At 36.8% G+C, this 13,014-nt stretch overlaps 1 protein-coding gene across 1 annotated transcript in view; it reads right to left on the bottom strand.

Moving 5' to 3' along the window:
- Positions 1-889: 889 nt before the first annotated feature.
- The window catches only part of TMEM123 (transmembrane protein 123), a 78,755-nt gene continuing 66,630 nt past the window's right edge, over positions 890-13,014 (bottom strand). The window contains exons 3-5 of the mRNA XM_082340055.1: positions 7,327-7,677; positions 6,025-6,178; positions 890-3,481 (exon numbers count right to left, since the gene is read on the bottom strand). Coding sequence (XP_082196181.1) covers positions 3,457-3,481; positions 6,025-6,178; positions 7,327-7,677 — 530 coding nt within the window. The 3' untranslated portion in view covers positions 890-3,456. The remainder of the gene's footprint in view (positions 3,482-6,024; positions 6,179-7,326; positions 7,678-13,014) is intronic.

A 13,014-nucleotide genomic window follows, 5' to 3' on the forward strand; every position in this document is an offset into this window, starting at 1 on the left:
GAAGACTGCACCTTTTCCCCTTGGTTATCTTATAATAACATATAAGTCATCCTTAGATATAGTTAAATTATTTCCAGTTGTAAAGGAAAAGAAGTGTTGAAAATACCATACTATACGTTAATGCATTTGCAGCTGATTTACATAAGGAATGGTAATTTTTAAATTTCTACCACGAATATACCTGGTTTTTTAAAAAATAAATTTATTTATTTTATTTTATTTTTGGCTGCATTGGGTCTTCGTTGCTGTGCGCAGGCTTTCTCTAGTTGTGGCAAACGAGGGCTACTCTTCATTGTGGTGTGTGGGCTTCTCATTGCTGTGGCTTCTCTTGTTGCAGAGCACGGGCTCTAGGCACACAGGCTTCAGTAGTTGTGGCATGCAGGCTCAGTAGTTGTGGCTTGCGGGTTCTAGAGTGCAGGCTCAGTAGTTGTGACGCACAGGCTTAGTTGTTCCACCAGCATGTGGGATCTTCCCGGACCAGGGCATGAACCTGTATCCCCTGCACTGGCAAGCGGATTCTTAACCACTGTGCCACCAGGGAAGTCCTGAATATACCTGTATTAAAAGTTCTACCCAGAAGAACAAATAAATGGCTTCAAATGAAAATCCTTTGAGTAGTGCCTCTCACACTCTGGTGTTCATCAGAATAACCTGATAGGATTGCTAAAACACTGCTGGGCTCCACCACAGAGTTTGTGATTCAGTAGGTTTGGGATGGGACTCAAGAATTTGCACTTTTAACAAGTTTCCAGGTGATGTTCCCGCTGCTGCTGAACCAGGCAACCACACTTACAGTGTCAGTTTAGCCCCCACAGTCTGCCTTTTTACTCTGGGCATTTTCTATTTGTTAATTTCTCTTGAGTTTGATAAAATGAAGCAAAACCACATACTACTCTTAAAGAACAAAATTTTATTCTAAAAATAGATCTCAGTAACAACAAAATGCCAAAAGTTGGTCATTGTAATAAAAAGAAAAAAAAGTAACAGAAATTTGCTTTACATTTTTTTTCCTGAAAAATACAAAATTATCACTGTAATATACTGCCAGCTCTCATTATCTGTATTTGAATTATTCATTCTATGGATTATCCAAGGAAATTTTAAAATCACAGGTTGAATTCTACCTAATATTTATACATACATCTGAATTGCTTTTATCTTCAAGTAAATACATTCTCAAAGAATGCAAATAAAACTGAACATTTGCTGAAGTAAACATAATGAGGAAGATAAATTTACGCTTAGGAAATGTGCTCCAAAGGGAAATACTGGTTTATATAGCTGTTTCCCTCAATTTCTGCAGATAACCAAAAAACAAAAACAAAACAAAAAACCAAAAACCCCCAACACCTGATTGCATTGAAGTACTGATATTTGAAAGTAACAAATTATACAACTTATATACAGAAAAAAGACATAACTAAAATATTTCAAACCTAAAGCACAGGAAACTTTAAAGGCAAATAATGACATTTAGTACTTAAAAAGTGGTTTTATATTTTTCAAAGTGCTAAGAAACAAGTATTCAAGAAAAGCTCAGTCCTGTCTACAAAGTTCTGACTGACTTAAAGTACTGAAATATCAAGAATGCAGGAGACAAATTAAGTTTAGAAAGCCCCCATTACTATAAAACGTATCTTTAGTATATTTTGCAAAGAAATGAAGCAGTGTTTAAAAGACCAGTTATGGCTAAGTTAGTAACATACAACTTATCAGCCCACATCTTTTTTCAAACTAATGCAAACACATGTGTTTCCTAATATTTCTTCCACATTCCACGTGTCACATCCATCCATCCTGTCATATCCATATTCTGGATAATTTTTATTATTCATTTTCATCACATCAATTGACCATAATGCACAGTGAGTAGAAATGATCCTTTTATATCAGAATTCTTGATTCTCTGCAAACCAAAAGCTGATCACAAAAGTTACATTTAATTCCTATTAAATGTAGGGACATATTTTTTAGGACTTCTTAGCTCATTTTTGGACTGTCAGACATTGGTGTGATTTACTGTGACCATCTAAGATAGAAGAAGCAATATCTTAGTACACAGTATGACTAAATACCTCTTTTGTCAAAACTTGACCCTGAGTTTTGAGTGCTGGAATATAAACTGTAAAGCTGAAAACACTCCAAAATATGCTGGCTGATAATGGTGTCCCTCAATATCGCGTGCTTCCTCTCCATTAACATGGTACATCTGAACGTGCCTCCCCTCGTCAGCACGGGAGGAAGAGGACCCAAATAAGGAAGCAGGAACTTTTCTGTCTTAAAAACTCCGCACGAATTTATTCCAAAGTACATTGGTGTCTTAGTATAAAAATGCTGTTTCCCCAAATCTTTGAGTAACATTGACAGTGCAAGAAAATGTGGCAATCTCATCCTGTAGGTTTAGTAGCCTGAGGGGAGCCCCACAATCCCTGGCCTGATAAACAGCATTCATCTATCGTTTGGACTAAAGAGAGTTCTAAATGTTGCTTTGGAAATCATATGAGTCTTTCTTTTTTAAGGCTAGGTGTGTTTACATTACGTTAACCATTTCTAGACATTGAAAGCAGTTCTACATCTGTTAAAAATAAAATATTCACTAAATATAAGATTAACAGCTGAACATGAAGTAAAGCAATTTCCAGTGGTGACAGTATTCTCACAGTAGCAAATAATCTAACTTATCATTTAACACTAATAACTAAGTCTTTAAAACATTATTATGTTAAACATTGCAATTTACTGAAATTACAGAGGGAAAAAAAAGCAATTAATCAACTGCCATTGAAAGCGCAAAAGAAGTTATTAAAAATACAGGCTCTCCAATGGCTCTCTAACAGGGATAAGCCCACATATTGTTTCTAGTTTTATTTGACTTTTTTTTTTTTTCTGGTGGGGGAGGGCATGCGTTTTGTTTCTAAACCAAATAAGTGTCTGAAGAGACACTTTAACTAAAATTATGCTTAAGACTTGGCTTATTCATATAATTTCTGCTATGTGGCAATGGTAATTAGGATATATCCAGCTCTTAATAGCACTGAGGTTCTCTGTGTGACCAACAAAGACATCAAAATCCTGAGTGCCAAGATAAGCTCCTTATTTGTATGACCACATGGCATCATACCCTTCACTGATGATACTTTCCAATTACTGGCCCTATGCGACCAATGCCACAAAAAAATGGGACAAGACTTGTGTTACTATATATTTTCTAAAAGTGAATATTATAACCATTGCATTAACTGTATGCTACATATGTTCATTTAAAAACCCAAAGCAAACCCTTTTTACCTTTAGCAATCATGAGGAATCTTTACATATTTATATAATACATTGTATATTATATTCATGGCCTGTTTATGCTATTTTCAAGAAGAGAATACTGTTCTAAAGTAATAATAAATCAAAATTAATTGATAGGGTTGTATCAATCTTCTTTCCATTGATCCTTGGAGTCCCTTAAATGATGGCATCATGTTCATCGCTGTAATATATCAAAAGTTAAAATTACTTTATGTTTTGTATTTGTATCAAACTACTTTTAGTTCATATTTTTAAGCAATAAATTTCAAGCTTCAGAATCAAAACTGTCATTGCTTTGTGTAAAGTTTCTTAAGAAAAAATACCTGGTATATTGTATTGGTTAAGGATTCAAGCAGTGTATTCAGGTTGCGAAATGGACTTACGCTCAAATCTCTGCAGTGGCTGTGTGACTTTTCATCAATTAGCTATTATAACCCTCTTTAAAAAAGAAAACAACCAAAACAACGATCATTTCTTGAGCATCTTCTATGTGCCAGGTGTTATGCTACAGACTTTACATCCATATCTCATTTAATCATCACGGTAGCCCTAAGCAGAGAGAGGGCACTTAAAATATATATATAAAATGTTATTTATTTAATCAATCAATTCCATTTCACAGAAGATCAGAAGCTAAGCAAGCATGTGACCTCTCATCTTGACCACTGTACACTGTGCTACGTCATTTATATAAACATGGGTAGGCACCCTGCTAGTCAACAGTAGAACCAGAATCAAAATTAAGTCTGTCTGCCCCAAACCCCATCTCTTACCACTTCACTCCACTGTCTCTCCATGCAACTCTAAGAAACACAGGAGCTAACACTATAATCAGTGTTATTATCCAATAAATGAAAACTAGAAATGCTAATAATTACTAGATATAGAAGGTCTCAGGTTCCTTAATGGGACAAATATTAAGTCCTTACTTATGGAATGTCATTATTTATAACTTCAAAGGAACTACTGGCTTTAAAAGGCACTCTTTAAAAAATGTAGCACTAAGAAAAACATGGCCTATTAAACTACAACACAATGCTTTCTCATCCCATAGACTGTAAGATACATCCATTTCAGAGGTGTTAAAATGTGGAAATACACAAAAACAAAAATGTGTACTTAGACTCAACTAAATATGGTGTTTTCACCATCTACTGGTTCTGATATGAATAAGACTCCTGTTAGAGTCACACTGCCTTCCTTACATGCCACACAGATCTGTCCTTACACTTATGGGGATTCTGGACTCTGATGTCCTCCACAGGGCATGCAGCATTATGTGGTCATGTACACGTGAGGAAAAAGTCCATAAAGCTAAAATTATATACTTCGTAGTTAAGGCACTTTAAAATGAAAACAGCACATTTAAATTTAATTCCTTCAATATTTTATAGCCTCAAGTATATCAATAAATATTGATATTATAAAAAAGGAGTTACATTAAATTTACTATAATCAAAATGTGCCTTCTGTTTAACTGGTGAAATTTACCAAGAAAACAGATGAAAGTATTTCTAGAAACACAGTGGTTTTAAAAAATATTTCAAATTTTAAAGCATTTTTAGAGTCAACTCTGTTTAATCAGTTTCCTTCATGTATTTTTTTCTTTTACGGGTTGATCTAAAAGAGAAAAGAATGAATGTTTCTGAATGTGCTTGTAATCTGACAAAACACCACCTGGATGCGCTTTTAAAGTAAGTTCGATATGATGGATACTGTATGTGGAAGGTAACTTCCAATTCAAATATACTTTTTTAAAGTCTGGTTTTCTTAGTTCAATGAAAAATTTGAGACATATTTTCATACTATATTCTCCTCCTAAAAATTCATAATGTACATCAACATATCAAAGGCTTACAGTATTCTTATAGTAAAGTAACCTATTCTATTTTATTTTGCTCAATTAGTATTTCCCAAGTGTTTCTGACATGGAAACTCTGTGTGGGACACATATGCATACGACAACTTAAACAAATTTTGGAAAATGGTCATCTATTCTATGGTATTTATTTTATATATACATTAACAATCAAAAGAATGGATTCACTCTTGTACATATAAGGCTCAAAAGAAAAAAACCAAAAGGACTTTGTTGGAATAACAAAAATTGGGAGATGATACCTCCAAAAACCATCAGACCTATAGAATGACATAGTTTGTTGTTGGGGACTTGTTGATAAAGCTCACCTGAAAAGACAGTTTTACTACAGATTAACTGATAATGTATATTATACTAACAACTCAGTATCAGGGAAAATGAGGCTGTCTGAAGAATTTCTTTATTTTCTTTGTCACAGAAAGCAAAAATCACGTTTTTATTGAGGATGTTATTTTAGTGTGTCTTGTGTTTGTCAGTAACACGAGGTCAACAGCCTCAGGAGAACTGATAATGGTATTTCTTGCAATTAGAGGTATAAGCAAATGAAAAGGACTGACTAAACTTGGGTCTCTGGTAAAAAAAAAAAAAAAAAAAGTATGACACTAATAAAATACAATCATGTTTATAGGTATATCCATTTGCATTTGCAAATAATTATAATCACAAGCTTGTACATAAACAATTTGCTTTGGGCATAGAGGATTAATGGAAATATAACTCATAAATCTATAAATTATTAATCCCTGAGATGAACACTGGCTCTACTCTGATATTTTGTCATGATATTTAAATACAGAAATACAGAATTAATAATAATAAAAAAGTCCTGGCCAATCAAAACTTACATGGTTCTATACCGAATGCCTCTTCTCGAATAATACATTTTGCATCCAATGTAAAGAAAAGATAAAACTCCCAGTGTTAATACAATACCACCAACAAAGCTGCCAGTATCAAATTTTGATCCTTTATTTTCCTTAGAAATAATAGTTGCTGTGACTAGAAGAAAACAAAAAAATAAGGCTTTAGTGCTTTTTAAACATATTGTAATAAGCTAAAACATTCTGAATTTCTATGTAAGAATGCTGATCTGGGGACAAGGGGGAATCTTAAGCACATCAAGGTGCTCTCCAGCTGATTTTGTGTCTAGTGTCCGCCTGATTCTAGTTTTCTTCACTTGATCCAACACATCCCTTAAACCCCCAGTGCCTATAACCCCAAGATCTTAAGGTGAGACTGGGCTTGGATAGTCTACCAAAACCTCAGAGGCAGCAAGATTTGGTTAATTCTTTTATGAATTTTCTTAAGAGTTCATGCCTTAAACAAAACAGGTCTGGGTAACAGCTGAAATCTTGAAACTGGATCCAATTTGAGTAAATGTTTCTAATTGAAATTTCTCCTTTTGAATAAATTGGGAATTTTAACTACTTTAATTTTATGGAGTCAAGAGCCCCTGAGACATTAAAGTTGATTTCAATACATACATTGTAGTAATAAACTATTTGGAATAGAAGTATATAAAAACACACAAAAGAAACCATGAAGTCTGCTATTTGTTCTGACAAATGTAATCACTAGCTTTTAAACAGAACTTCAACTTTGGATAACTTAAAATAGAATCTTAAGGTTTTTGAATTCATGGTTTCACAGGCATTATATTTTAAACAAATGCAAAAAAATAAAGAGTGCTGAGACTAATACTACATATGTGACTATATCTAATACCATTAAAAAATATCTTTATGGCACAAGTAAATTAAAAGCAAAGTTCTACATGATTTAGGTTTAGAAATCATGGAGACTGAGCCTGCCTAATTCCTTTCTAGAATGAGGTTCAAAGAGTTAAAGGTATGACAAGTTTTCAAACCATGCAAAATAAAATCCCATGTTAGGATAAATTATTTATTTACAGATGGATCTCATACAGTCATTATTTGGCATGGTTAAGTTGGAAACTAATTTTTTTAAAGGGACAAGATAGTTACTAAGTCAACTGACTCTTTTCCTGATCTCTACAACTAATTTATTTAGGAAATGAGAAATAATTGTCTAAATTTCTACATTTTTGCAGAATGGAATGATATAAATGTGGCATTTTAACAACTATTTTTTCAGCATAGGAAAAATAGGTCCATTTTTATACATACTTGTTACTGATGAAGAAACAGACGTCACTGAACTATTGTGGGTTGTGGTCATTGTGGATGTTGATATCTGGGATGTATTTTGTGAAACACTTGTTATTTTGGGTGTAGACCTTAAGGTGGTGGAAGTCATATTTGTTGAGACCGCTGGTGTTATCATTTTAGACGTTGCTATGGATTTTGAGGTGGCGGCTGTCCCACTATTTGAGACTGAGGCAACTGCAGTTGTTGATGGTTTTGCTATGGGTTTCGAGGTGGTAGCTGTCATCTTTGAGACTGGGGAAACTGGAGTTTTTGATGATTTCACACTGAAGTTGGAAGATTCACTTGTCTGGTTGAAAAGCACCTGTGAGGCTGCAAGAATATGAAGAAACATTAAAGCCAGAGCTATGACTTAGATAATTAAGCTGCCACTTCACTGACTTTCGTGGTCATACATAAAGAAAAAGGTCTAACAAACACAGCATCATGAAAGATACTTAGTTTATTAATGCTTTGCACTACAGAGCAAGAAGCCATAAAATGTCTCAAAATAGTAAAATATTCAACAGGAACCAAGCCTGGATTTACGTAAAGTAAGAAATTTTTGTGAACGTATGGGAAAAAAAGAAACTCAGCCCAGAAGACTGAGCTCTTTTGATACAGGGACAGTGTCTTAACCATCTCTGTGTCTGAATATTCCATGCTTCATGTCACAAATATTAGCTGAATGGATTATTAAACCAATGGATATAAAAAGGGTTTTTAAAATTTAAGGTTTCTCTGCCACATTCTTCCAAAAAGCTTTGAGGACAAACAGTAGCTGCATGCTTCTAACCCCCGAGTAGGATGTGAGCATGAGTGAGATACTCTTCATAAGAGTAAAACCAGCTTCCTGTGGTGCATTAGGAAGTGAAACAACATCACAGAACGTGGCTAGTTGGAAATCTCATACTGGTGATAATTTTCTGTCATTGGGAAGGTATTTCTAAAATTATTTCTGAAAGTTTTAAAAATGCAAAAGCCAATTTTGTAAAGGAGAATCACTGGTATTAATTTAAAACAAACAATTGGAAATAAATAAATAAATAAGTGCTATGACCCAAGATAAATACTAAATATCTATATATGTACAAAATGCCCTATGACCAAAAGCAAACCTTTCTGTCTTAACAATATTCTTTCATACTCTATCTTCATTGTAACACCACAACCCAACTGATGTTTACAACTAAAGATACTTTAGTTATTATAATTTAGTATATACTATCTAAGGAATGAAAAATCTCTCTTTGCCCTATTAATAGGATGTAATTTATTTCTGTGTTTGTTTCCTAGTCTCAAAGTTTACTTGCAGGTTTAGTGGTTTGTTATGTTGCCTATATACTCCCATTTTACTCTTTATGGCCAAGAACTAAAGTGGAAAGAATTACCCACCGGGCTTGCCTTCTCCTTTCCCCCAGTGACAGCAGCACAAGGCCTTCAGGTTCTCTGTCTCACTGCTGCTGTCACACACCAAAAGTGATTACTTCATGCATTATCACCCTTTCACAATTATTCTGGACTTTTTATTCAAAGAATTCAAATATTTATTTTCAATTTTACAGGCTGGTTTTAATAGTGCTTATCTGCCCGTCTGCTTTTACTCTTTAAATTCCTATCACATTTTGTGAACTTTGGGTCTTTATTGTGTGATCTCTTCCACTGAGTATTACCTAATTTTTTAAAAAGACCAAAGGAATCAGTACTTTTGTATTATATAGGTGAATAAATCATAATTATTCAAGTAGAATGCTATGAACTTGAACTAATCTTTTATTATTCAATTCTGAATGCTCTATAGACATATAATATACTTTAGCATTGAAATAATCACCTATTATTTTAATGTAGAGAATGAATTCTATTATAATGAAATTAAATACAGCAAAGAACCATCATTTATATCATATCTTTAGAACAGAATGATCTTTGCAGAGTAAAACAATGAACACAATGCTGCTTTTGGATTCCACACACACACACAGCCTACTCTCTTCTCCCTGCCAGAATAAGATATTCTTCAGAGATACTGTATGAAGTCACATGGGCAAAAACAGGGAGCTGTGACAGGTTGGTTCTTCACTAAGAAAATCCAAATGTGTTACAGAAACCCCTAAGCAGCTAAAGTTTTCTATAAATTGACAAAACAGGCCAATAAGTTTTATGTTAAGGTGTGTTTCATGATGTTTAATTGTGATAACTGCAATGCAAGGATGCTCTCTTCAAGGTCAGAACTCACATTCCGTGACTCAAACCCCTTGTCTGTATATAAGTATATATATAAGTAAACGGTCATTTGTGCTCCTCTGCAAATGAGACCATCCCACCATGGACGTCTGGGTGTCTTCCTTCTCCCTTAACTGTTCAGCTACTGACCAGTGCCCTCCAGGGCGTGGCTCAGTGAATGCCTGCAGAGATGTCAGAAGAACAGAGCCTCCATGCAGGGTTTGGAAAGGGTTTAGCCCTATCTGACTTTGCTGTTTTAGCCAGTCAGTCTCCCCCTGCCTCTGAGAAGCAGAAGTTGTAAAGGCATGGAGGGTAGGTGACATGAGTGAAGGTGGTCAAAAGGTACAAACTTCTAGTTATAAAATAAATAAGTCATGGGGAGGTAATGTACAGCACATGGTGACTACAGTTAATAATACTGTATTGTATATTTGAAAGTTTTTAAGAGAATAGAGCTTGAAAGTTCTCATCATAAGAAATAAAATTTTGTAACTAAATATGACGAAATAGATGTTCTATGTTATATACATTATTATATATTATGATAGATGTTACTTATTGTGGTGATCATTTTGCAATATATAAATCATTATGTTGTACACCTAAAACTAATATAATGTTATATGTCAATTATATCTCAATCAAAAACAGTACAAAAACATCAAATCAAAACAAAACAAATTATAAAGGCCCAAAGAGGGTATGTTGCTGGAGAGTGTCAAGTGTGCTCTGTGTCCCCCACCACCTCTGCCCACAGAGGAAAAGAGGAGAACGCAACCCCTCACCTCAAACTAAGTGGAGGGAATCACCTGAAGAAGCAGGCCCAGAATCTCCTGGACTTGAAGCGACAAAGACCAAGATTTGACTCAAGCCTGAAAAGTAACTTTAAAGGGGACAGGCTATGGCTGAGCTGTCTCTACCTGTCAGCAGAGTTTAAAAGGCTGCTCTGGGGGCTTCCCTGGTGGCGCAGTGGTTGAGAATCTGCCTGCCAATGCAGGGCACACAGGTTCGAGCCCTGGTCTGGGAAGATCCCACATGCCGCGGAGCAACGAGTCCCGTGAGCCACAACTACTGAGCCTGCGCGTCTGGAGCCTGTGCTCTGCAACAAGAGAGGCCGCGATAATGAGAGGCCCGCGCACCGCGATGAAGAGTGGCCCCCGCTCGCCGCAACTGGAGAAAGCCCTCGCACAGAAACGAAGACCCAACACAGCCAAAAATAAATAAATAAATAAATAAATAAATTAAAAAAAAAAAAAAAAGGCTGCGCTGGGAGTAGACTCTTATTTCCACTGACAGCAAAGGTGCGTGTTTCCCAAGGACCAAACCAGGCCCCATGGAACATAGCCAGCATGGGGCTGGCTGCCTTAAAAGATAGCCTCCCCAGAGAGTTCTGCGCAGAGGGATGAAGATAACCAGCAGAGAAGTGGAACACCAAAAGCTAGGGGCCAAGGGTGTGTAGTGAGAGGGTCAGCTGGAGGGGAGGCCCTACTGCATCAGGGGAGCTGAAGGGGGAAGCCCCAGCTGTAGGGTCTCCCTGGAATCTACCAAAGAGAACCACATCCGCCACCCAGGGGGCGCCTTCGCCAGATGCAAACATCCCAGCTGGCTTTTCCCCTTAAGCCCCTTTAGGCCTGATCCTGGAAGGGTAAAAACCAGGAGAAGCGAGGGGGAGAAAGGCAGTGCAAGGAAGGAAGCCGACAGTGTCAAATTCCCCACTGTCGGTTCCAAACCCAAAGCAGTCCCAGGCTGGCAGAGGGAGAAATTCCAATCATTGTAGAGTTGTATTTATTTTGGTATTATTCTGAAAAGGAGAGACATCTTACTAACTACAACTCACTCAATAAACTGGACCTACGTACTATCGATAACACCTCAGCTAATGCAAGTGGAGCTGCGGGAAGGGGTGTATGTGGCACACAGTTGTTAACACTTATTTAGTGTTATGTGTCCCCCTAAAATTCATATGTTGAAGTCCTAACCCCCAGTAGTTTAGGCTGTGACCTTATTTGGAGACAGGATCTTTACAGAGGATTATAATGAAGTTAAAATGAGGTTATGAAGATGAGCCTTAAATAGCTGGTGTCCTTATAAAATGGGAAATTTGGAGGCAGACAGACATATGGGAGGAACACCATGTGAAGATGAAGGCAGAGATCACGGTGAGGCTTCCAACAGGCCAAGGAAAGCCAAAGATTGCCAGCAAAACAGCAGAAACGAGGCGAGAGGCACGGGACAGATCCTCTCTCAGGGGGCAGTAACCCTGTCGACAACCTGACGATACATCTCTGCTGTTTACACTACCTAGTTAGTGGTCCTTTGTGTGGCAGCCCTAGCAAACTAATGCACTCAGGACCACAGGTCTTTCACTGCTAACAAAACGTGTCTTCAGGCAGCTGTGCCACGGCACTCGCCAGTGGCTGTGCTGAGCTTGTTCCTTTCACAGATCCTTGAAACTAATCACTGTGAGATGCATTAAGTCATTCGGTAATTGTCAAACCACTCTCAAAACTTCTTAAATGAAACCTAAGATCACCTACAGATTTCAGAGCTATAAAAATTTCTTGACCCTAACTCTTGGTTTCAACTAACATAATCACAGGAAGACAAAGTGAAGGGCTGTAGTAAGAGTACCCATGCACCCTCCGTCCCAGCAACTGCCATGTTCAGGCACAAAAGGGACAAGACAGAGAAAGTACAAATGGGGATGAATTGATGTTTTGTCACTGCTGCAAAAATACTCAAGACAGTCCAATCAGCACTCTGTTCCTGTTCTGTAATAAGAGAACTATCCCTGGAGCACAATTTTTCTATGACAGAATTCGCACTTCCATGTACTGAGCTCTTCTCTTTACCAAGTGCTGGTGATATTTTTCAGGCATGGTGGGAACGAGCTCAAGCTCTGGATCAGCTCAGCCATTTACTTGCTGGGTTACCTTAGACAAGTTACTTAACCTCTCTGAGATTCACTCTCCTTCCTCATCTATAAAAAGGGATATCACAAGGGTTTGGGAGAAATAACTGACATAATTTGTATTGAGCACTTAGCACAGTGCCTCCTATGGAGGACCTGCTCAATGAATGGTTGCTCTGTATCTCAGCATTTGTTTTACAGAATATACCTCTCCTACGGAGCTGCACTACACAGTTCCCTTATAGGAGGCTGAGGAGTAGTCAGTCAGATCTACTTCCATGATTATCACCACTGCCATCTGAATAACAGCACATCGAAGAGGATGCTCTTAAAGGTATTTTCAGTTCATTGATATAAATATCCAAGAAGAAAAAAGTGATGTTCCAGGCCTTTTTCTATTAACACCAGCCGGCCACCTTCTTATTACAGCAAGACCAAGGACACTGTGAAGCAGCCTGTTTTTTCCTAGTACCAAGTAAAAGTACTCATCCTCTTCAAAGTCTGGATTTATTCCAAGTATCTTTGTATAACTA

The sequence above is a fragment of the Balaenoptera borealis genome, assembly GCF_965194805.1.
Source record: "Balaenoptera borealis genome assembly, chromosome: 11".
NCBI lineage: Eukaryota > Metazoa > Chordata > Mammalia > Artiodactyla > Balaenopteridae > Balaenoptera > Balaenoptera borealis.